At 39.9% G+C, this 21,053-nt stretch overlaps 4 protein-coding genes across 9 annotated transcripts; 2 read left to right on the forward strand and 2 right to left on the reverse strand.

Annotated features, from left to right (window-relative positions):
* Positions 1-52: 52 nt before the first annotated feature.
* On the reverse strand, positions 53-5,624 carry LOC126802837 (uncharacterized). Of its 2 annotated transcripts, none has more exons than XM_050530548.1 (7): positions 5,367-5,624; positions 5,205-5,248; positions 5,091-5,124; positions 4,842-4,919; positions 3,307-3,414; positions 1,119-1,198; positions 53-381 (listed from the first exon to the last, which is right to left on the reverse strand). In XM_050530548.1, the coding sequence occupies exons 1-7, from the start codon at positions 5,583-5,585 to the stop codon at positions 273-275; spliced, it is 672 nt and encodes a 223-aa protein (XP_050386505.1). In that variant the 5' UTR covers positions 5,586-5,624; the 3' UTR covers positions 53-272. The 2 variants fall into 2 exon arrangements, with proteins under 2 accessions (XP_050386505.1, XP_050386504.1); XM_050530547.1 differs by having other exon boundaries at positions 5,322-5,624.
* Positions 5,625-5,768: 144 nt separating this feature from the next.
* Positions 5,769-8,572, forward strand: LOC126803312 (protein N-terminal asparagine amidohydrolase). Its single transcript, XM_050531097.1, has 9 exons — positions 5,769-5,825; positions 5,970-6,146; positions 6,324-6,388; positions 6,469-6,568; positions 6,675-6,713; positions 6,817-7,005; positions 7,437-7,615; positions 7,730-7,849; positions 8,277-8,572. Exons 1-9 carry the CDS (start codon positions 5,769-5,771, stop codon positions 8,395-8,397), a joined length of 1,047 nt encoding a protein of 348 aa, XP_050387054.1. The 3' UTR covers positions 8,398-8,572.
* A 587-nt stretch (positions 8,573-9,159) lies between these two features.
* On the forward strand, positions 9,160-12,122 carry LOC126803311 (uncharacterized). The gene is made up of 3 exons (XM_050531096.1): positions 9,160-9,760; positions 9,834-10,191; positions 10,776-12,122. Exons 1-3 carry the CDS (start codon positions 9,381-9,383, stop codon positions 11,871-11,873), a joined length of 1,836 nt encoding a protein of 611 aa, XP_050387053.1. The 5' UTR covers positions 9,160-9,380; the 3' UTR covers positions 11,874-12,122.
* Positions 12,123-12,558: 436 nt separating this feature from the next.
* Positions 12,559-20,531, reverse strand: LOC126803308 (protein EMSY-LIKE 3). 5 transcript variants are annotated; one of them, XR_007673105.1, is made up of 10 exons: positions 17,512-17,662; positions 16,684-16,892; positions 16,478-16,587; positions 16,105-16,357; positions 15,795-16,016; positions 15,607-15,675; positions 13,563-13,805; positions 13,406-13,470; positions 13,228-13,291; positions 12,559-12,969 (listed from the first exon to the last, which is right to left on the reverse strand). XR_007673105.1 is itself a non-coding variant. In XM_050531092.1 (10 exons), the coding sequence occupies exons 2-10, from the start codon at positions 16,786-16,788 to the stop codon at positions 12,926-12,928; spliced, it is 1,179 nt and encodes a 392-aa protein (XP_050387049.1). In that variant the 5' UTR covers positions 16,789-16,892; positions 17,959-18,100; the 3' UTR covers positions 12,559-12,925. The 5 variants fall into 5 exon arrangements, 3 of the variants coding, with proteins under 3 accessions (XP_050387049.1, XP_050387047.1, XP_050387048.1); XM_050531092.1 differs by lacking the exon at positions 17,512-17,662 and adding an exon at positions 17,959-18,100 and having other exon boundaries at positions 13,406-13,474; XM_050531090.1 differs by having other exon boundaries at positions 13,406-13,474.
* Between the last annotated feature and the right edge of the window lie 522 nt (positions 20,532-21,053).

The following is a 21,053-nucleotide window of genomic DNA, read 5'->3' on the forward strand; positions in this document are numbered from 1 at the left end:
GCGCGCACCCCTATCTACAGTATTCGGGACTGATGACACTGGTATACGCCTTCAATCAAATTATACTCTTTAAGGCAGTTGACACAATGTTGCACCTGATCAGTTCTCAAGGTGCTGCCCAACACATTGAGATATCATTGTTCATGTTTAAGAGCATTACTGTTTCTATTACTCCAAAGTGAATACAACAAACCAAACAACAAAACAAATTTATACAGCGAAAGGCACAATCCTACTTAATGTTTAATGAAGTCTTATCAAGTTTGCATACATTAATTTCCAGCTGCTAGATCATGGCGGACCTGTTCTGCATGTGGAGGAAGAAGAAGAGCAAGCCTAGACTTGTACCTAGCAATGCGTCGCAAGCGTTCTTCTCTTAATCTGCAAGTAAAATACCAAATATACGTTCAGCATTTACATTATGTATTACCCGTGGAAATATATTCATGCATTTCCTTTCCAAAGCATTGCACAGCACAACTTTTTCCTTTTGACCAAGTGATAACAGGGTATCATATGTGCTCATATGGTACACAATATATGGATGTAGTGACGTTCCATACATATAAAGTTCTAAAAGGAATAAAGCATTCAGAGTCTGATAACATTGAATAACAAAAGATTTTGATTGTAAATTTGTAATTTACAACCTTAACAGGCGTCAGACCTTAGTGAATCGTTGAATAAGACACCATGCGAAAACTTTTCATTACTAAAAAAAGGCACAAGTGGGGGGCCCAAAGAAAACCTATATAAACTAACAGTCCATTTTTTTCTCACTTCACAAAGCCATCTAGGATGAGCTATTTCAATCGAAACTGGAAGTCAAGCATCAATTTAAAAAGCAACAACTCTCCCCCCTTCACTGTTTTTTTTTCCGTTGTGAAAGAAAAGAGTCTTTGCAATCAACAGAAGGACCCTACCGTTCACTGTTCTACGGCCCAAGATCTTGAATAGGAGAGGATATTAATTTATGCTTTGTAACCAGAAACATCATCAAAGGGACCTAGTTCAGTTAAGCTATGAACTTTTAAGTATGTCTATTTTTTAAGAAAAATTAATCAAATGATCAGCCATAAGTCAGCTTGTGTAAGAATCAGAGGGTATAAGACACTTACCGTGCTCGAACCTTTTTAGCACGTTTGACATGTCTTTTTAACAGATCTTCTGGTGATACATGTTCAAGGGATTCCTCATCCTGAAAGCACCAACAAGGAAACTTGTCTCACAAATAGATCTAATTGGTGTTAAAAAGTGCTATGGATGATGATACTAAAAATTCCTAAGTTATAGAATCTACCTTTTAATTATTTTGCCCTTTGGATATAAATTTCAATAGGTTCCCTATATTCCAGATATCCATTGTAAAACTCTTTTTATGGGTAAAGATGAACCAGATGTCATGCTGTCAAAAACTACAAGCAGAATCATGTAGCTTTAGCGCACTATCCTGTGAACCTTACCCAACTGGGGTGGGCAAATGGAAGAACTTACAACCCTCCCAACTTGACAAAAAAAAAACATTGAGATATGAATGCATTCATGTTAGCATATCTATCTGTATACCAATTTATATTTTTCATTCTCTTAGACAAGAAATTAACGTGGCATAGAGTACTTGAAACATTAATTCAAGATGTCAACAGATTTCATGTTTATATTAAACTCAGACATGAGCCAGAAAAGAATTGAGTTTCCAGCGGTTCTGAACAGTACCTTTAAATTAGAAGGTATTTACTAGGGGTGGACACGCAAACCCGAAAACCGAAAAAAACCACATCCAAACCCAAACCGAATCCGAAAAAACCGAAAAAAAAAACCGAACCGAACCGATTATGTTTGAATTGGGTTTTGAGTTCAGTCCTTCATAAACCGAACCGATCCAAATAACCCGAAGTCAACGGTCAATGTCATCATTTTGATATATTTTTACTTTTTAATTTAAAAATAGAACAAAACTAAAGTCAGCGTAAACCTAATTGACATAATCAATCTTGCCGCCTCTCTCGTCTCTCAGAAAAAAAAAAACTTATGACCCTCTCACTTTCTAAATTCTCACTCCTTAGTTTAACGCTCATACTACAAATTCACTTCAATCTGCAATACCAGTCCACATAGCTCCTCCCTCGACCTCTATCTCATGTCGCCTCTCTTTGTATCTTGACTCTATAATTGAATTTTTTGATCAATGATTCTGATAATGTTTCATATCCTGTAAGTTCGTCTCCGATTTTAACGCAATAGTGTTTTTTGTACTTGAGCTAAATATGGATTATGGAGATGTTAGAATTAATTAGACTTAGAATAATCAATTGGACCTTTTATTTTTGATATTGACGTTAAAATTTGTACTTCAAAATTAATGTTTGATATTACGTATTTTACGTACGGGTAAAACCGAAAAAAAAAACGAACCGAACTGAATTGTACGGGTTGGATTGTGGGTCACAATCTCTAAAATGAGGAAACCGAACCGAACTGAATTTAAAAATTGGGTTGGGTTATGGGTTTTGCCCAAAACCGAACCGCATTGACCAGTGTCCAACCCTAGTATTTACAAAGCAGAAAAAAGTTGCTTGATAAATTGACCTAGGGTTCTGATACTGAGATCAAAGGAGCACTAAGAAAGTGAGCAAAAATTTAACAGACCAACTCGGCATTTGGCTTATGCTGCTGGTCTAAAATCACTATTATTTAAATACTTATAATTTCAATATATATATATATATATATATATATATATATATATATATTGTCCTAAATTTAAGGGCCATCAAATTCAAATGTTTCAAGAAATCAATTCAGGTTGGACAAGTTCTTGACTAAGTTTGGAGAAACCTTTACATGCACTTGTAACAGTTATGCAAGACCAATGTCCCAAGGGTTAATAAGAGTCTGCAACTAAATTTTGAATACTAAATTCATCCAGCATTCATCATCATTACTCATCAAACATAAGTGTCCTAAACCCTTTTAATACACTTAATATATTTTCTAAGGCTTCAGGGAAAAAAGTACTGTAAAAGAACATACGTGTATGTTGCTAGTTTGATTTTTTTTTCCCGAAAAAAAACTCATTCAGTTTGATATTGTGCAATAACATTGGCTAAAGTATTTTAATAAAAGGACACTGATGAATTAAAATAATTAATGAAAAATGTGTAATATCATATTTGAAAGTGCTAAACTAAAATCATGCAAAGCTGTTAAGGTCTACCTTGATCTCATACCCTTTTTAATTCTTTTTGCTATTTTGTATCAGTTCAAAAACTATCACTTGATAAAAGAAAGTCATAAGAATCCAACCTTGGCTTCATTGTCTTCTTTTTTATCTTCCTTCTTTTCCTGAGTAGCACTTGCCATAGATATGGGTAAAGGTTTTGGAAGAGACCTCGTAGCATCTCCATACTGTGTCTGCGAACACATTTAACATCCTTACAGAATTAAGGGAAAAGCCTTGATAAAGAAAAATAAAGAGGTAAATTAAAAATTAAAAAAAAAACAAAAAGAATAATGATAGTCCCCACATTTATAAGTCTGAAATGCAAAGTGAAAGCCCAAAGCAGATTGATATCCCATATATTACAATAAGAGCTACAAGACAGGAAAGCATGACTCTTATAACAATTTAGAGATTTGAGTAAACTTTTCAGTTGATATCACACAACCCTCTACAATTTGAAACATCTGTTATGAAGGGTGGGCATATAGTGTAGACACCCCTAGATCTTACTTGATACTTTTATGATATAAGCAAAGCTTATAGATGAACTTGAAAACAGAAACACAGTACACATAGCAATTTATAGAGACTCAGCAATGCTTACGTCCTTTGTGTGATCCCTCCTGAGAATCACTAGCACTAAGGAGCATAACAACTTTATTACAAGTACTTATTTAAAGGGGCTGCTGATACAACATGGTTTACGAATCCTAAACCTAATAGACTAAGTCTATTCTACAAATTCTAATAGAACCTTAAAAAGACCAACTTTCCTAGAACTTATAGAAAAACTGCAGAGCTGTCCTCTTTCTATTCTAAACTCGGATTAGCCTACTGAATCCTACTGTTCCAGATTTTATCAATGAACCATAAACACAACAGAGCATTTTTATTTCCCATTCGTGGTAAAAATATATCCTACTTTTGCATAACAAACATCTGCTTCATATGACCTGAAGTGGTGGCGTAAAGCACGCTTGCATCAAAGTATTGTGAATCAATAAAGGAAAAAGAACAAATAAATGGAGGAAACAAAACAAAACACAAAAGAACAGAGAAATGACAAGTTTCACTACAGGTGGCTTGGGTTCTAAGAATCAAATAATAGAGGACGGTGATGATAATATATTTGGGTGATCCCATCAAGTTTCAGATACAAGTTCAATTAGACAAATGCGCATTTGAGTTGGTTATATCTTGTGATCTAATGCGCACCCGCATTGTACACCTCCCAGATGGAAGTATATGGTTATCTGCCAACCGCTTCATGCATAAGCCCATCACGCTATTGCCTCTGGAAACATTGCTTATGACATAGATACTATTTCTTAAGATTGGATTACTAATTCTTGGGGAGTTAGCATGGTATTAGACTGGGAATTCAAAAGATGACATGAGAAAGTGTTATTTCATTGAACATTCATCTTTAAACCTAATATATTTGCAAAGCCTATCTTAAGTTGTACTAGTGGTTTAAGTTTTACTGAGTGTTGGTTTAAAATAAACACAAATTTCAGGCTGTTGAAGATCAATGAGTGTTAGACTCACTAGCAAAAAGGCAATCTACAAACTAGAGCATGCAACTGAAATTGACTTTTTTAGTAAATAGGACACCAACCTGACTTTCTTCAGGAGTACCATTCCTCAACCACGACCGACAAAGCATATACAGAGAAGCTCCATCCGTTATCCTGACCTGCAAACATAATTCAATGCAATGACCAAAGGAAAGTCCTATTATCCACATAATATCGATTACTTGTGCCTACGAAGTCAAACTGATTAATCTCAGGGAGATATAAAGCAGGGATGATTACACTACCAACCTAGCAATCGTTAAAAAGAAAAAAGAGAGTGTGTTGCTTACTTTGCGGTCTTGAATGACGAACTGACTGTCATCCCTGGAAAAGAAAACAAGTTAGGTCAGTAAATATAAATATAAATCATGCAACAGACATATGCACAATCGAAAGCAGAAAACCTAATGATGCCGTTGGTGTCGGGAACCGAAGAGGGAGGAGCAACCTGATCAGCCGAAAGAGAGAGGCATGAGTTCAGTGAATGAATAAATCAGGAAAAAAAGAAGAGAGAAAAGTACCGGGAGGCCGGAGAAGCGAAGCTCGGGAGTGGAAGAGAGCTTAACTGGAGGCGGCGGAAGAGGAGATTGGAACGCGGCAGGGTGAGGAGGACGAGGACGAGGATGAGGCTGAAAATTGAGGGGAGGGCGGCCAGAGGGGTAGAAAAGTGCGCCAGGTGAAGACTGCGCCCGAATTGGGACTGTGTACATGTGAGCAGGACCCGGCGGGGCAGGAGCTATGGGTCTCAGCGGCCGCCCGGCGGCGTGGTTGGGATCTACAGCCATGCTTTTCGTCGCTCACTGCCGGGGAATTGCTTGGGAATGTAATTGGGGTTTTAGGCTAAAAGGGAGAGCTAGATTTTTTTAATATATGGTCGGCCATTTATGGGCTGAAATATTCGGGTTTAGGCCCAATGAGGTTATCAGATATGGAAAACCCGAGTCAGATACTGCTGCTAACTCTGAATCATGATCTTGGTAGGTGGACTGCCTTTCCCTTCCGAACCATCTTCTTCATCGCCTCAGGTACTGCCTCTCTCTCTCTCTCTCTCTCTTTCTTCCAGATTCCCAGCTGCCCATCTCAAAGCTGCAGTGGTTTATTATGTTTGTGTTGCTTTGCTGAGAGAGAATGAGTGATGCTTGTTGTGGTTTGGATGTCTAACTTGGTAGGGATGGGACGGCCTCCAAGCTTTGTTGGATGACCCGTCCTTGGAATCTGCCTCCAATGCATTCAAGGCCATCCCAGAAAGGAAGTTCTCTAAGCCTCAAGATGATTCTGATGCAGAGAGGAGATGGGTCTATGTCTTCCAAAGAGAATATGCAACTGTTGACCCTGCACATGTCCATGTATTGTGCTAATTAGTAAACTCATTTCTGTTTCTATTTTTTTTTTAATCTATGTGACTCTGCATTTAGCTTGCTGCTTTGTGGTAGTTGAACTTGTTGAATAAGAGATGATTCTAAATCGTTATCTTTCACTTCACTGACATACAAGAATTTCTTGTCAATCTTCTGCACGGAAAGTTTGTTGGCACTGATGAAGCAACAACCTGTATTGGTCTTGCCATCCGTAACCCGGATAATGGAATGTAAGTATTACAGATATAATGTACTTACATTCGACCTACTTCAGACACTTCTTTCTCATTTTCTCATCTTTTGTCTGCAGGACATCGGTTGCACATTTGGACTCTCCAACAGTTGTGGATACAGGTCTCGATCAGATGATGTCGCTACTTGTGCAACACAATAAGGACGTGGAGTTGGATGTATTCTCTATCTCCAAGAGTGTTTTGCGTCAATGATATATATTCTCGGGTTGGTCTTATACCATGTATCACAGATTAACAAATTTCGCATGTCTAAAAATTGCAGGTGCATCTAGTCGGTGGATTTGAAGATGTTTCACCTAATGTTTGGCCCGACATCCTCTACTTTGTTATTGATTTTCCTGCGATGTAGTTTTCGACACTGAGAGACCATAGTTGAAGCTGAAATGTTTTGAACTTTTGTGCAGCATGGTAACTGTACTAGATCAGAAAATCAGGAAAAGTTGGATGGCTATTCATTTCCTTTAGGTGCCAAAATTATTGAAACATTATGGAAGAGACTGGAGAAATTTCACATTCGAACTCTGTGCATTCTTCGGCATAACACTAGAAGGGATCCTCAGGGAAATGCATACCCAATTTTCCATGGGTTCACGGTAAGCTTCAGTTTCCTGATCTGCTTTATAATTAGTGTAGAGTACTTGTACAATTGAGATATTTTGAATATAGATGAATTATTTAGGTTTATGAAGCAATCTTCTGCTTTCGTCTTTAGGGTGTATATACAGCAAGGTGTATTATAATTGTTTAGAAAATTGAACTCCCTGCATTTATGAACATATCTATGTATATATGTGCATAGTGTTTACGTATAATTCATATTCAGCTGGGGTTCGCCAGCATTGATTATTGAATGTGCCAACTGCTTATGATGTTCTCAATATCCCATTATATATGTGTATATAAGTAAAATATATATATACACACACCACACGCACGCACGCGCGCGCGTATATTTGTGTGCGAGTGTGTGTCAAGTTCTATTTAATTTCCTATGTTTCTTCATCAACTTCTTGCTCCTTTTCAGATTAGCACTTCCACTGGATCCATTATTCCTGCTAGCTTTGACGAAACCTCAAGATGTCCTGATGAAATTGTCAGGAGAATTAGAGTCTCTGCATGTTATGAGGACTCCAGATGGAAAGGAAGGTTATTGGAAACATATGAAACTCAAACTGATCGGTTTAAAATAGTTCCATGCTGCTGGTAAGGAGTTCTTACTCTAGGAGCTGTATAAGTTTTGCATCATGCTGAAGTGTGTGGTCATCCTTGACATAATGCACTCATGATTTCCCCATCTTTTTTTCTCTATAAATGTAGGACCCTGCATCAGTCACATATTGCATCGAATCTACAAAATTATTCAGATTTGGAAATCCTCCTTATGTGTTCTACTTCACCCTTTGCTGAGGCACCAGATTTTGTGAAAAATCTCAGAAGGTAAGTACTCCCAAGATTGGTGCTGCTTTTCAGTTTTATGGTCTTCAGTCTTCTCTTATCCAAGTTTGAAATTTACACGTGCAAAACAAGCAGATATTTAGTACTGCACCATAGGAGAAAAAACAAGAAAACAAGGAAGATGTGTGTCTCTCCAAATCAATAATAGATTACAAATAGGGGTTGGGTACTAACTCTGCAGCATTGTAGGCTACAAGTGTAGTATTGATGCTCTTCAGTTATATGAGTTACTCCAAGTTTAATCATTTTATTATCTGCTTGTGGCAATATGGTGTGGTAGTCTATAAATTCCCCCTCGTAAGCATATTTCAACCCATCTAGAGTTTTAGATGTTGGTGTAGTTTGGAAATGAAGTTGTACAGTGGATGGAGAGCTACAATTCAACACGTCTTTTGTTTATGTTCTTCAGGGGGTGGGACTACTTGAAAGAGTACCCAGATTGGAGAGAAACCTTTCCTATGAAGCAGCCACGCATATTTGAGAGGACTGCTGAGGGAGGCTGGAAAAGCCAAAAGTTGCAGATACCATGAAGCTTAATGCTCAACAGGAGCAGCATTTCAGTTTCAGCTGCTTAATTAAGTTCTGTTCGTCAGACGTGACACAAAAACAAAATCTGGATAGCAAGTATGTATAAATTCAATTGCAGCATTGGAGTTATGAACCTGATGGCAAATATGTATGATTCAATTGCAGCATTCGTCAGTAGTTTAGGCGCATTTTATCTTTTTTTTTTTGCTTTTTCTTTTTTGGTTAGTAGGAGCATTTTATCAATGTCAAGAATATAGACGGTTCAAAGATGTGGACACCACGGTTCAAATCCCAGCAGCTCCCTTTCATTACCAGAAGAAATATGTGGACACCAAGAGCGAACTACAACTAGTCCCAAGACATGGGTCTAACATTCCAAGTGCTCGCAGTAGCAATATAATCGCTACCACCAGGGTCCATGGACCCATGGGCCAACAAGTGGGAGCCCAGTATATATCCAGGTTGAATATGGGTTCATTATTCACAAAAAGTACACGTTTTGGGCCAGATCCGACCCGACCCGCGGCCGGCCTTGTTTAGCCCCAATTCTTACCTGAGTGGCTGATTATGGTATAAATAATAAATAAATAAATAAAGTTCAGATATAGACCGGGGTAGTAGGGGTAATATGGTCAGTTAGTATTTAGGGAGTACACAGTTGCGTGCTGGGGATCAGTTATCTAGGCGTGCCTACATGATCTCTATCCATCCCTCTCTATATATAACCATCAGAATAGAAACAGTAGAATTGCACAAACACAAGTACACAACCCACCCAATCCAAGGGGGAGGAGAAGAACGAAATCGGCTCATCTGTGTATTAGTTATATTAGTAGTATCATAAGGTAGGTAGGAGGTGCTTATTTGATAGTTAAATCCAAAAGGAACAAAAGAAAAGAAAAGAAAATAAAAGAAAAGAGAAAGGAGAAAGCAGAGACTATTATTTGAAAGCAGAAAATGGAGGGATGAGAATTAGACTCGTCGGATGGAACAATATCAACAGCAACAACACGGAGGAGCTGACATATCGTCGATGCTGATGAAAGGTGGCGGCACTAGTGGCAGTGGTGGAGGAGGAGAGAAGGAGTCGTGGGGGACGTGGGAGGAGCTTTTGCTAGCATGCGCGGTGAAGCGTCACGGCGTCGACGACTGGGAGTCGGTGGCGATGGAAGTCCAAGGGAAGACGTCTCTCCCTCAACTCCACACCACCGCCTACAACTGCAAGCGAAAGTATCACGACCTCCAACGCCGCTTCCACCAAGCCGACGACGATCCTGATCCTACTATCCCCTGGCTCCCCCACCTCAAAAACCTACGCCTCGCTCAGCTTCGTCAGGACCTCCATCGCTACGACGTCTCTATCATGTCTGTGTTCTTTAATTATTACTTTCGGTTTTCACGTAAGGGTTTCAGATCTGATTCGATTTTGGAATGTCAGGTCGTTGCAGTTGAAGGTCAAGAGGTTAGAGGAAGGAGAGAAAGTCGATGAAGACCCCAAACCAGATCTGGAGGAACAGGACTCCAAACGACGCCCCAAGGGCCACTCTGGCTCCGACTCGGACAAGGGAAGCTGCGAGACCGTCGCCAAGAAGCGGCGGCGGCAAGAGAGAGGTGAGTCCGGAAGTAGTGAGGCGCAAAGTTCGGCGAGCTTGACGCGGAAACGACGTCGCGAATTGGAGTCGCAAGATCAACCTAACGAACAAGTTACGGAGAAATCAGAGCCGTTGGCTGCCATTCTGCAGATGATCCGAGCGCATCAGCATGGCTCTTTGTTCGAGCGGCGGCTTACAAGCCAGGTTAGCTTCTTTTTTTTATTTCGTGGATTTAAAATAAACTGCGACACTGCATGGGCACCAAACAAACAAAATCCCTTTAACATCGTAAGAAATTACAATATTGTTTTCATTTTTACAGACTAGATTGTTGCTCTGAGCAAGGACGCGTCGTTTTTATTTTTTAATCTTCAAACGTAAAGGGTAAGAAAGAAAAGAAAACGAAAAGACCGACTTGGTTTAGCACCCACCACGTGTTCATGATGTTGCCCAATTTATGAGACCCCACTTGAAAATGGCCCTTCTTGTTCCTAAATATTAAGTTGCATGGTAGGTCTTGTTCGTTCCCAGGTATTAAGTTGCATGCACAACCCTCGTTAGTGTGCACCTCAATTACCGTTGGTCACATAAGTAGTGTCAGTTTGGTAGCTATGGATTTTGTATGCTACTCTTGGAGCACAACAGGATTTTTTTATTTTCTCAAGGGTATTTCCCCAAGTGGTATAAGAGTACGTACAAGACTAATAAACGAAAAATTAGAATCTGTTAAAAAAAAAACTTGATGCGCGTATGAAAGTATTTGAGAACAAATGGACGGACGTGTGCAGGAGAGTGACGAGTACAATAGTTTAGTTCAACAGCATGTGGACCTAGAAACAGTACAAGCAAAGCTCCAAAGCCAAAAGGATTCCTCATCCTACAACTCTAGTTCTACGCTCACATTCTACCGAGATCTCCTCCTCCTTTTCACCAACGCCGTCGTTTTCTTCCCCAAATCCTCCATTCAATCCGTCGCTGCGCACCAGCTCCGCCGCCTTGTGTTGAGCGAGATGAAGAAGAGTAATCTTATCACGCCTGACCCTTCATCTGGGCGGTCAGACTCCATGCCCTCCCAAGCAACAGTGCCAACTGTTGCCGGAGCCCCGTTACCGAAACACGAGCTTGAGAGATCAGACTCGCTGCTTGCTAAACACAAGTCAACAACACCCATCATTGTCTGCCGCAAACGAAGCTCTATCTCATCAAAGCCTTCTACCGTTGCTCGTAAGGCTAGTGCCACCACTGATCACCCAGCAACAGAAGCGCCACCAAATAACAGTAAGAAGCCCTCCGATTCAAATAATACCGAGGAAGATAATAGATTGGCTGCTGCTGCTACAACAAAAGAGAAGCCTGTAACTGGAACCAGAAGCTCAAGAAGGACAACAACTACTCATCGTGACAATAATGCCAACGCTTCCTCCGCCAAGAAAAAAGATTCGAGCCCTGCACAAACTCCCAAAGCAGCTAAGAAGAGGAAAACCCCTGAGCCAGCGACAGCCTCAGATAAAAAGAGAAGTGGAGCTGCAGCAGCAGCCGATTTCCTGAAAAGAATAAAGCGTAATTCTCCTGCGCAGCAGAAATCAAAAGCCAAGAGTGGGACTGGCACCAGTACAAGTAGTAGAGGTGCAGAGCAGAAGAAGAGAGGAGGTAATAAGGCTGACAATGTTAAGGAAAGGGTGTCAAGGCAAAGTGGTGGTGAAAATAAGAAACAAGCGAAAGAAGAAAGCAGCCCATCCAAGCGAAGTGTAGGAAGACCGTCCAAGAAGGCAGCCGAGACGTCAGCCGCTGCCGATGTAGTTTCACCAAAGCGATCCAGGGAAAATGGGGGGAAGCAGCAGCAGCAAGAAGCGTCTAAGCAGCCCAAAAAACGATCTAGAAGATAAACTGGCCAGAAAAGAGAAACGTTCGTCATGCATGCATGGCTATTTCGCAGTCTTGTGTATACTGTACAACATTAGTGATTCCAAGATAGGAATATATGATAGCTTAGTGTATTCCTAGTTTTGTTACTTTTGGCACTAGAATAGCAATTGTATGACTTGAAACGTCCTTTTTCTTGTAGCTACGCTTCGCTTTTGCCCTCATCTGTGTGTGTAAACCATGTACAATAGTGTTCTTGTTTATAATTATGACGGTAACCGTGTAGGCGTGTATTGTGTACACACTGGTTTTAAACCAATTTAACAGAATGAAAAACTCAACAAACATGACTACACAAATGACGTTCGTATATGAGGAAGCAAAGTAATTCAAACAACATTTTCATTCATTGCTCATTGCTGCTCTAGCTGGCTGATTTGCGATACACACCCAAGTACCTAACATGTTCATCGTCAGACCTTCCCCTCCAGAAACTTGATTAATAACATTTGCATCATAAGTTTACTTGTAATCGAAGAAACAAATTTACTCCAGAAAAAAAAAACGGAGCTCTGCTGTCCTCAAAGTTGGTTAAAATGGACAGTTTAAGCAAAAGCTCCAAATTGGTCCACTGGAAAAAAATTGTAGTCACTTCAAAGAATCCCGGAAATATTGCTTATGCAATGTATGCGATTATGTTCATGAGTGTGCAAGAAAAGAAGGGAGGGTCGTAGATTATTTATACAAGAACAATCACAGCAAGCACACTGATCGATCACTAATAATGAAATAATGTTACACGAGCATCAGCCTTTACCTAGGTTGTTAATTCCTCCTGCTATTCCTATAAAATCAACTACTATTACCCAATCTACAGTACCTCATTCTACAATATTGCCTGTATATCCTGACGACGCCTGAGCCCAGAGTTCTTACATGTTGGGGTGATTGTAATAATAACAACAAAAGAGTGGACCTTCAAACCCGACCGCTTTCTTTCGCTTCTGGCATCCTTGTAATTTGCTTCTTACTAACAATAATATGCACTTTGCAGCTTCAACCTTTTCTATCATTCTCAATCCATTGGTTGCCCACGTAAGAATTGGTGGCTACCCTCAGCTGTATATAGGCAAAAGTCCAAGATGAGGCATCAAGTACGGGGTAAAGTTTTTTTTTTTTTTTTTTTGAATAGGGGGAAAAGTAAGTTATAAAAACAAAGTGTGCTAATTACTAATAGATGTGGTTGACTCGTTTTTGGGCACGCACAAGCGCACAGATTGATAGAATATCTTTCTCAACATACTATAATTGGTGGATAATTATATATTATATGCAGCAAGGTAGCTCAGAAGAAGAAAACGAGACAAGCATAGTTACCACTTTCACCATCAGAAATATCTGTGAGCTTTGCAATTGCATCAATAAGGGCTTGCTCATGTTCCTGCTCAGTCAGTTAAGAGGTCAGTTGTGAAAATAAGGAGTGTGATGAATAAATATGAACCTAAGGAGTGTGATGAATAAATATGAACCTAAGGGGTACTGAAATCATCCTTACTTTCAAAACTTTCTTTGCCTTTTCAATCTCAACAGGGTCTGGATGATTTGCACCAAAGACTCTCTCTACCTGTCCAAATTTTTGCACAAAATGAAATTTCTGGCAATGAAACCAACAGATGCATTGACCATAAAGGGATACACCTGTTTCCACTAACCTCCTTTATCAAAGTATCTGTGTTTAGTAACTGTATATCATCTGGCACCTTCTTTCCAATGCCATTATGTGATGGGAGAAAATCTTTTCTTGATTGTCCCTTTCGGATTCCTCTACCTCTTCCAGAACCTGGAACACTGTCACGGCCCGCAGCTCTATTCATCCCATGCCCTGATCCACCATAACCCCCACGTTGAGAGATACCAGGATCATCGTCTACCCATTGAATATCCTCAGGGGATATCTGCAATCGAAGTTATAGCCAAATTAAAGAAGCATGTAAAAGTTCTGGAATTAATCTCATAATAATGGAGAAACTAAATTTCACGCAAGGCACAAGCAAATAATTTCTGCCTTATTGGCTAGGTGAGGATAATAACACTAGGGAGCAACATCTCAGCAAGAAACAATCAATAACATAGACATAAAAGCTGTATGATTAGGCAGGAATGATCTATTTGAGTGCTGGGCTAAGTACTCCCAAAGAAACTCTTTATACGCTATTGGAAATTCAACGAGAAAGCTGTCTACAAAGACTCCAAAGATAGCTAGATATACTAGGCTACAACCATCCTAATAAAAGCATAGATAAATGATAATAAAGACCCAAAACAGCAGGAATATACAAAGACACAATACAGCAGTATGTGATAATAAACCCCTAATTCAATTTAGCAGTTTTATTCTTTTTTGGTTCCTGCATCAAAATTATTATCACTAAAACATGGTACAAGTTGTCAGGACTTCTATAAAGTTGTCATGAGAATGAACAATATTGAAAGCAAAATAGTTTAATCATGGTAGGTGTTATATATGGATGAATCCAATGAGTACACATTGTTTGGGAATCATTCTTCAAACATGTTGAAACACAAGAGCTGAAAATACCCAAAAACAGCTAAAGAAATAAAAAGACAACAGCATATCCCCAAGTAAGGCTTGCATAAATGATTGTGGTTTTATGGGGTTCGAAAGGCAAAAACATATAGCAAGGTGTTTTTGCTCTTGCAGGCAAATGCCTTTTGCAGCATGATTACTAGTAAAAATATGATGAAAATTATGGACAGCAGCAGGGATCTACCAAAGAGTGGTGAGAGGCAGACTGAATGTTCATGGTTTGAACAGCACTGGGTTTAAATATGAAACTAACCAAAAAAGTGGTGCGTATTAGAAAGGTCGGTTTTCTTATTTTATTAAATTTTTCATAACAGAACACCACTACCTTCCATTTCATAAAAAAAGAGCACCACTACCCAGACAATACAGGGTTAGAAGAATTTCAGGTCGATGGCTTGCTTCAATGTGATCTGAGGTTTGAACGCCCTAACCATACCTACCTAGCTATTTGGTAGAGTTTCCTTGTCTCCTCAAGATTCTAGATTTCAGCAAATTTTCAGGCCCAGGTTGTGAAGTGTGTTTGGTGGTCCGAGGTATTAAATAAAACGTTGCATATGGCCAGGGTTCCATATCTAAAGTAAAAAAGAAAAATTCAAGTAAAAGGAGTTAAAGATTACAGAGAACAAGACACCTCAACAAACATATTTCCCTGTAGTGAATATTCTTGTCCCCAGACCCTAATGTGCGCCCCAAACTTCCTTGTCATTGATCTTTACTAGTTGGTTGCTTTGATTATATTAGGGTTTTCTCTATTGTGTAAGCAATTTTGGATGACCAATACAGAACTACAGATGTTGATGGAATTGTTGGACTGAATATTCTTCAAAATTCTGATAAAGAGGAGAGATTCTTGAGAGGTGTATGTGAATTAGATTTAACTCCAATTAGAGAGAAGTGAGCCGTAAAGGTTAAAAGAGAGATAGAGAACCAACATGGTGGGGATATTTTGGATAGACTTAAATTATTAAGAAAATACAAGGGGTGTGTCAATAACACCACCCAAATATATAGGCCGTATTCTGAAATAACTTGCGGCTACATGAATTGTAGCTTTAATGCGAAATTGCATAGTATGTAATTAATATGACACAATGGGATGAAAGAAATATATTACTTCAGACCCCACTTGGACAAAGAAGCAAACATACCTCTGATAGATTAACCCATTCAAACGATTCAGTAGCAGAATTCAAATCGTAGACTAGTGCATGCAATCCCTGACAAAGGATTATAAATGAAGGAGGATTAAAAAACAAAAAAGTCAGGTATGTGACTTTACACAACTTCATAACAGCTGAACTATTTTCTCAACAAGAACTATAAAAGCCAAACATACCTCAGCTGCATTATAGTCAGTTATAACAGCTTCATAAAAGCTGTTGTCCGCAGGCCACCGAGTCCTAACTTTTTTCCCAATGAAAGGATTAAGTGTCCCTCCTTCCACATGCTCATTCCTAATTGCACCAGAAGAGACTCTATTAGAAACTTGACCCCTTCCTGAAGAAGGGTGCGGCTTTATTGAAGAAGCACCAGGTAAAATTTGACCCTGCAAACAATACTTGACATAAGCAAAACAACCTATTACATACATAACTTCAAAAAGAAAAGTTATGTTTAACTCCAGTTATAAATAATCTTTAACTCACAGATTTATGTTTCTTGCCCTTGGCTACTGGGGCTGGGACTGGGACAGATCCTCTCTTAGATGGCTGGTGGGATGTTGTTGATGGCTGTGGAAGAAATGGTGGTGAAGGGGCTACAAAGGATTGTGAATGTATTGATTGTGTCGTCTTCTGTTTCTTCCGAGATGCAGAAACAGTAGGACTCGGCAATGGATCATGAACACCTTGTACAGTATTAAGCATGCCCAGTTGAGCCCCACCTCCCTGTCTCCACTCCCTGGTGAGGTCACCAAAAACATCACCAATTAAACGGCAAAAGAAACCAAGTAACAAAATATTAAGAGATGTCTGAAATTTAACTTAAATAACCAAAGCTAGATTCATATATTTATCAAACCTTATCCGCTGTAGAACATCATCTGCATTAACCCGTCCCAGAAGCTCTCTGTGCTCCTCATTCGACAACCTCAACTCCTTTCTAAGTTCTGTTATCAAACTTTCCTTTTCCTACAGAAAATACATTTCATGCAGAAATCATTATAAACCTGATCAAACATATAAAAGTTCTTAGACCAATGAAAAAAAAGAGAACGAAAAAAGTACCCAAGTAATTTGATCAGCTTGAGCTTTAAAGGCTCTTAGAAGGGAACTGTATGCTTCTTTCTCAAGCTGATGAATTTGTGCTTCCATGCTAGTTTCACCATACATCCTAGAATACGGAACTGAACCGACAGCAGATCTTCCATTCCCTGCAACACGACCCCCTCTAGGAATTCTATTTTGATGTGATGGAGGAAGATCGTCATCAGTTCCTGTATATAATTTTTTAAGGCAACATACGATCAATAATAAATCATCGAAATAGACTTCCTACGTTACTGTACTTATCTACACTGTTTGCTAGGCATGGCAAACCAACGATCCGGTTGTACATAAAATGAATGCAACCCATATGTACTGTATTGTCCTTAGTACAAATGTAGATGGTAAGAAGTTAAATGACGCACAAGACTTGTAGAACTAGATGTACAAATTCTGGGAAAGACAAGAAGTAACAGAATTGGCAACGGCAACTAAACTGAACATAACCAGCACATTTCGAGGTTCAATCTTGGATCATAACTAGCTCACCTTGTTATTTTCAGCTTCTGATTTCTCTGTTTCTTTTACTCAAAGAAAAGAAGAACAAAATGATTACTGTGTAAAGCCAACTAAACCCTACTAAACGAAAGCAGAAATGCAGATTTGAAACCCCTACATCCTCTTGAGAAACGCAAAAGAGCACGAATTGGGCATATCAGGAAGGAATCTAGGAATCAAACAAGAAGTGAACCGCAGCCTCCCAAACTCAAGAAATGGAAACCCTAAAATTAGAAAATCGTCAAAAGGTGGAGGGGCAGAAACCCAATGAATGGGAACAAGTGAACTCACCGCTGCTATCGTAAGGCTGGTGGTCCATGGGCAGTTGCGGTACCCAAATCCAAACTGAGGAAGGAAGGAAGGAAGGAAGGAAAAAGTTTATTTATTTTTGGTTGCGGAGAGTTACAGTTTTTTACCGGAAAAGATCTCGACTGATGATTTCTATCTACTGCTATTGAATGCTTCTTTCTATTCAATTTTGCTTCTTGTTTTTTGATGAGTTTGTTCTTGGATACAGTTGACAGGATATTTTCTCGTCTTAGTTTAAATTGTGTCACTTAATTTTTATCAAGTTTCGAATTCCAACAAAATGAAGCCATTTGAAACACATGCTCATAACGAAATAATAAAATCAGCGAGTAACGAACTTATCACGGCTCATTCGTTAGATTTCATTGAATGAGTAGATGATTTTTGTTTGCATAATTAATATTTAGAAATTAATTTAATATCCAATACCTGGATGCGCGCGTAAAACAAATAGTTTGGACCTAAATTTTTCCCGTCGGTAAACTTAATACATTGCGGTGAAGAAACAACTACGAAATACGGTAAATTTCAGCATCTTGAACTAAAAGGAGAGGGACTTGGAGGTACGGACACATCAACCACTCCTTCAAGCATTTGTGTAACCTTCTTCATGGTGGGTCTCAAAGATGGATCCTCTTGTATGCACCAAATTGCCACCATTACCAGCCTCTCCAGCCTTTTCATGTCATTTCTGGCCTCCTCATCGTCCTCCATCAACTCGTTTAATCTCCTTTGCTTGTAGCAATCGTAAACCCAGTCCGTAAGTATCACTTCTTCTTCATTTTCCCTTTCCATTTCAAAGCCCCTCCTGCAACAGATAATCTCCAACAGCATCACCCCATAACTGTAAACATCGACCTTTGCAGTAACTGGAGTATTTCTGAACCATTCTGGTGCAACATACCCTTTGGTCCCTCTGATGACTGTATGAGTCAGTGTTTGATCACTCAGCAGAAGCTTGGCCAAGCCGAAGTCCGAAATCCTTGCTGTAAATGAATCGTCGAGAAGTATGTTGGGGGGTTTGATATCACAGTGGATGATCTGAGTGCTACACTCGTCGTGTAAGTACATTAGTCCTCTAGCAATACCAAACGCAATTTGGATTCTCTTGTTCCAATCAGGCCTTGATATCCCAAACAGAAAGCTAGCCAGTGTTCCATTGCTCATAAACTCATAGACCAAGAGTTTATTTGCCCCTTCATCACAGAAGCCAAGCAATCTGACGAGGTTTTTGTGATGCGTCCTGGCTATTGCCCCCGCTTCTGTTTTGAATTCCTTTTCCTTGTCACCTTCTTGTGCCATCTTGTCCAACTTCTTGATTGCCACATAGTTTGTTGAGTTCAGATAGGATATGACTCCCTTATACACAGTACCAAAAGCCCCTCTTCCAAGTTCTTCTCTGAAACCATCAGTGGCATCCTCGAGCTCTTTGTAAGTGAAAGCTCGTAGATTTGCTTCCATAATACTGGATGTTCCAGGAGTAACCCTATGTGCCTTGCGGTATGCATAGAAAAGAAGCAAAGCAATTGCTGCGACAAATAGAAAGTTGAGAAACACAGAGCTACCTAGAAGGAGTGCTACTACTAAGACAAGAGTTTTCTGATCTTTCTTATCTGTATTTGATCCTTGAGATGCAGGATTTTCAGACAAAGCATCAGTTTTTGGTAACTTGATGAGCGCCTTGCCGTACTTACTCCAGTCTTGCCTTCCATTCGAGAGTGGCAGCTTCTTTTTAATGCAGTTGCCGTCGAATATAACAGCCACAACACAGTTACAGTCCTCGAGGCATGACCTGCGACACTCATCTTCACCAAATGGCTGCAATACGTCATAGTTTGCAGAATCAGGCCAGAACGTATTTGCAACCTCACGGATCACATACACATCTTGTAGCTTTGAGTCATCTAGTTCACAACTCTGCGCTCTATCTTGTCTGCAGCCCCACATCTTATTATTGGGATCTATAGCAGAAAAGCCGGGAATGCATTCACAAATTGGCCTTGTGTTGAGGTCAAGTCTGCAGTAAGTGTTATATCCGCATGGCCCCCCGCCCAAATCGCGAGCAATCGACGAGAAGCAAATGTTGCTTGGGATAGACCACAAAGTTGACCAGGATCCCCAACTCCCATTTTTTGGATGAGCATATTGAGTAAAAAGGCCATCCCAGTCTAGTGTTGCTCTGAAGTAGTAATCTCTTGATGGGGATGTCAGATTGTCTGAGAAGGTTACTACATTTCCATTCTTCAAAACAACACCGATTCGACCCGACTCATTGAAGGCTAGATGATGACCAGTGTTGTTTCCATGATGTACTTCAGATGTTTCGCTGATGAAGTATTGTGGATATGCGTAGTCCGTAGGCAAGGCTATGGTATACAGCTCAAGCGTACCGGCTGGTCTAAACTGGAGTTGAAACTTGCCCCTTGCGTATCTACTTGGACTCTGCCTAGAGGTGAGCTTGTCACCTATTTCCAACACTTGTGTTGGTAAAATGGTGTCTCTGAGGTCTTTGAAGCTCTGCCACAAAGGAGCCGACTTCTGATCAGCAAGAACAAAGTTACCTGAGTCGAGCATGGCAGCATAAGCGACTCCACTGATAACCGACGGGGGCCAGATTTCTTCTTTCTTAGGGCCGGTGAGCTTGAACTCACCATCCTTTGTGAGCTCCACTATGGATCCTTTTGGTGCTGGATTGTCTCCATTTGCATACCAAACAATGGTCTTTTCTGGAATCTTGTTATACCAAATGGCAAGCAAGAAGAGGTCCTGATCACCAAGGCGGCGAAATCCAAACGCAAACTCCCCGGAGGGCGATTGCCGCGACACAGACTCGTCTGATGCAATAAGGGACCATCCCAAGCTAATATTTGCAGTTTGAGCTGCAGCTACAGAAAACTGTTGGACGATCAGGTAAAGGCCAAGTAGGTGGAGAAAGGAGAGGGCCATCTGAGCTTAGGCGATGCAAAATGGTAATCTTGTTTGACAACAAGGGAACTATAAGACGCTACTAGCTCACAGCATGACCTAGTTTGAAAATTACTAGCCAATTACTTATAATTTTGCAAGTTGTCTGTCTGGATATGAATCAGTCAAAAACTCTTAACAGTCTGTGTGGTTTGAACACGCGTATTGACTATTGCGTATTTGATCACGGTCTTCTGAGCTCTTTTAAAATTCCAACTGTACAGACTAGAGAGGCATTTATGTTTAGTTCTACTCTTCCAGAATCCAGACACGAATAACACGCAAGACTTGCTTGTGTTTCGATGGAGGGTGTAATGTTGGTTGCGTCTCCTTCGTGCCATAGATGGTGACTTCCAAAGCCATAATTTTTTTTTTACCAACACAACGTTTAAGAAGGTCCAGAATTTTGGAGTAGCTGTGTCGCTTGTCAATTGGTGACAGCATCAAAATCACAACAGAGAATTCTATTTGCAACTCTAACAGAATATCAAGTGGTATGTTATTAGTGTACCTGTCAATAGTAAGAGCCATTAAGGATTATGTATGAACCATTACAGACT

Source organism: Argentina anserina, chromosome 7 (assembly GCF_933775445.1).
Source record: "Argentina anserina chromosome 7, drPotAnse1.1, whole genome shotgun sequence".
In the NCBI taxonomy this organism is placed as follows: Eukaryota; Viridiplantae; Streptophyta; class Magnoliopsida; order Rosales; family Rosaceae; genus Argentina; species Argentina anserina.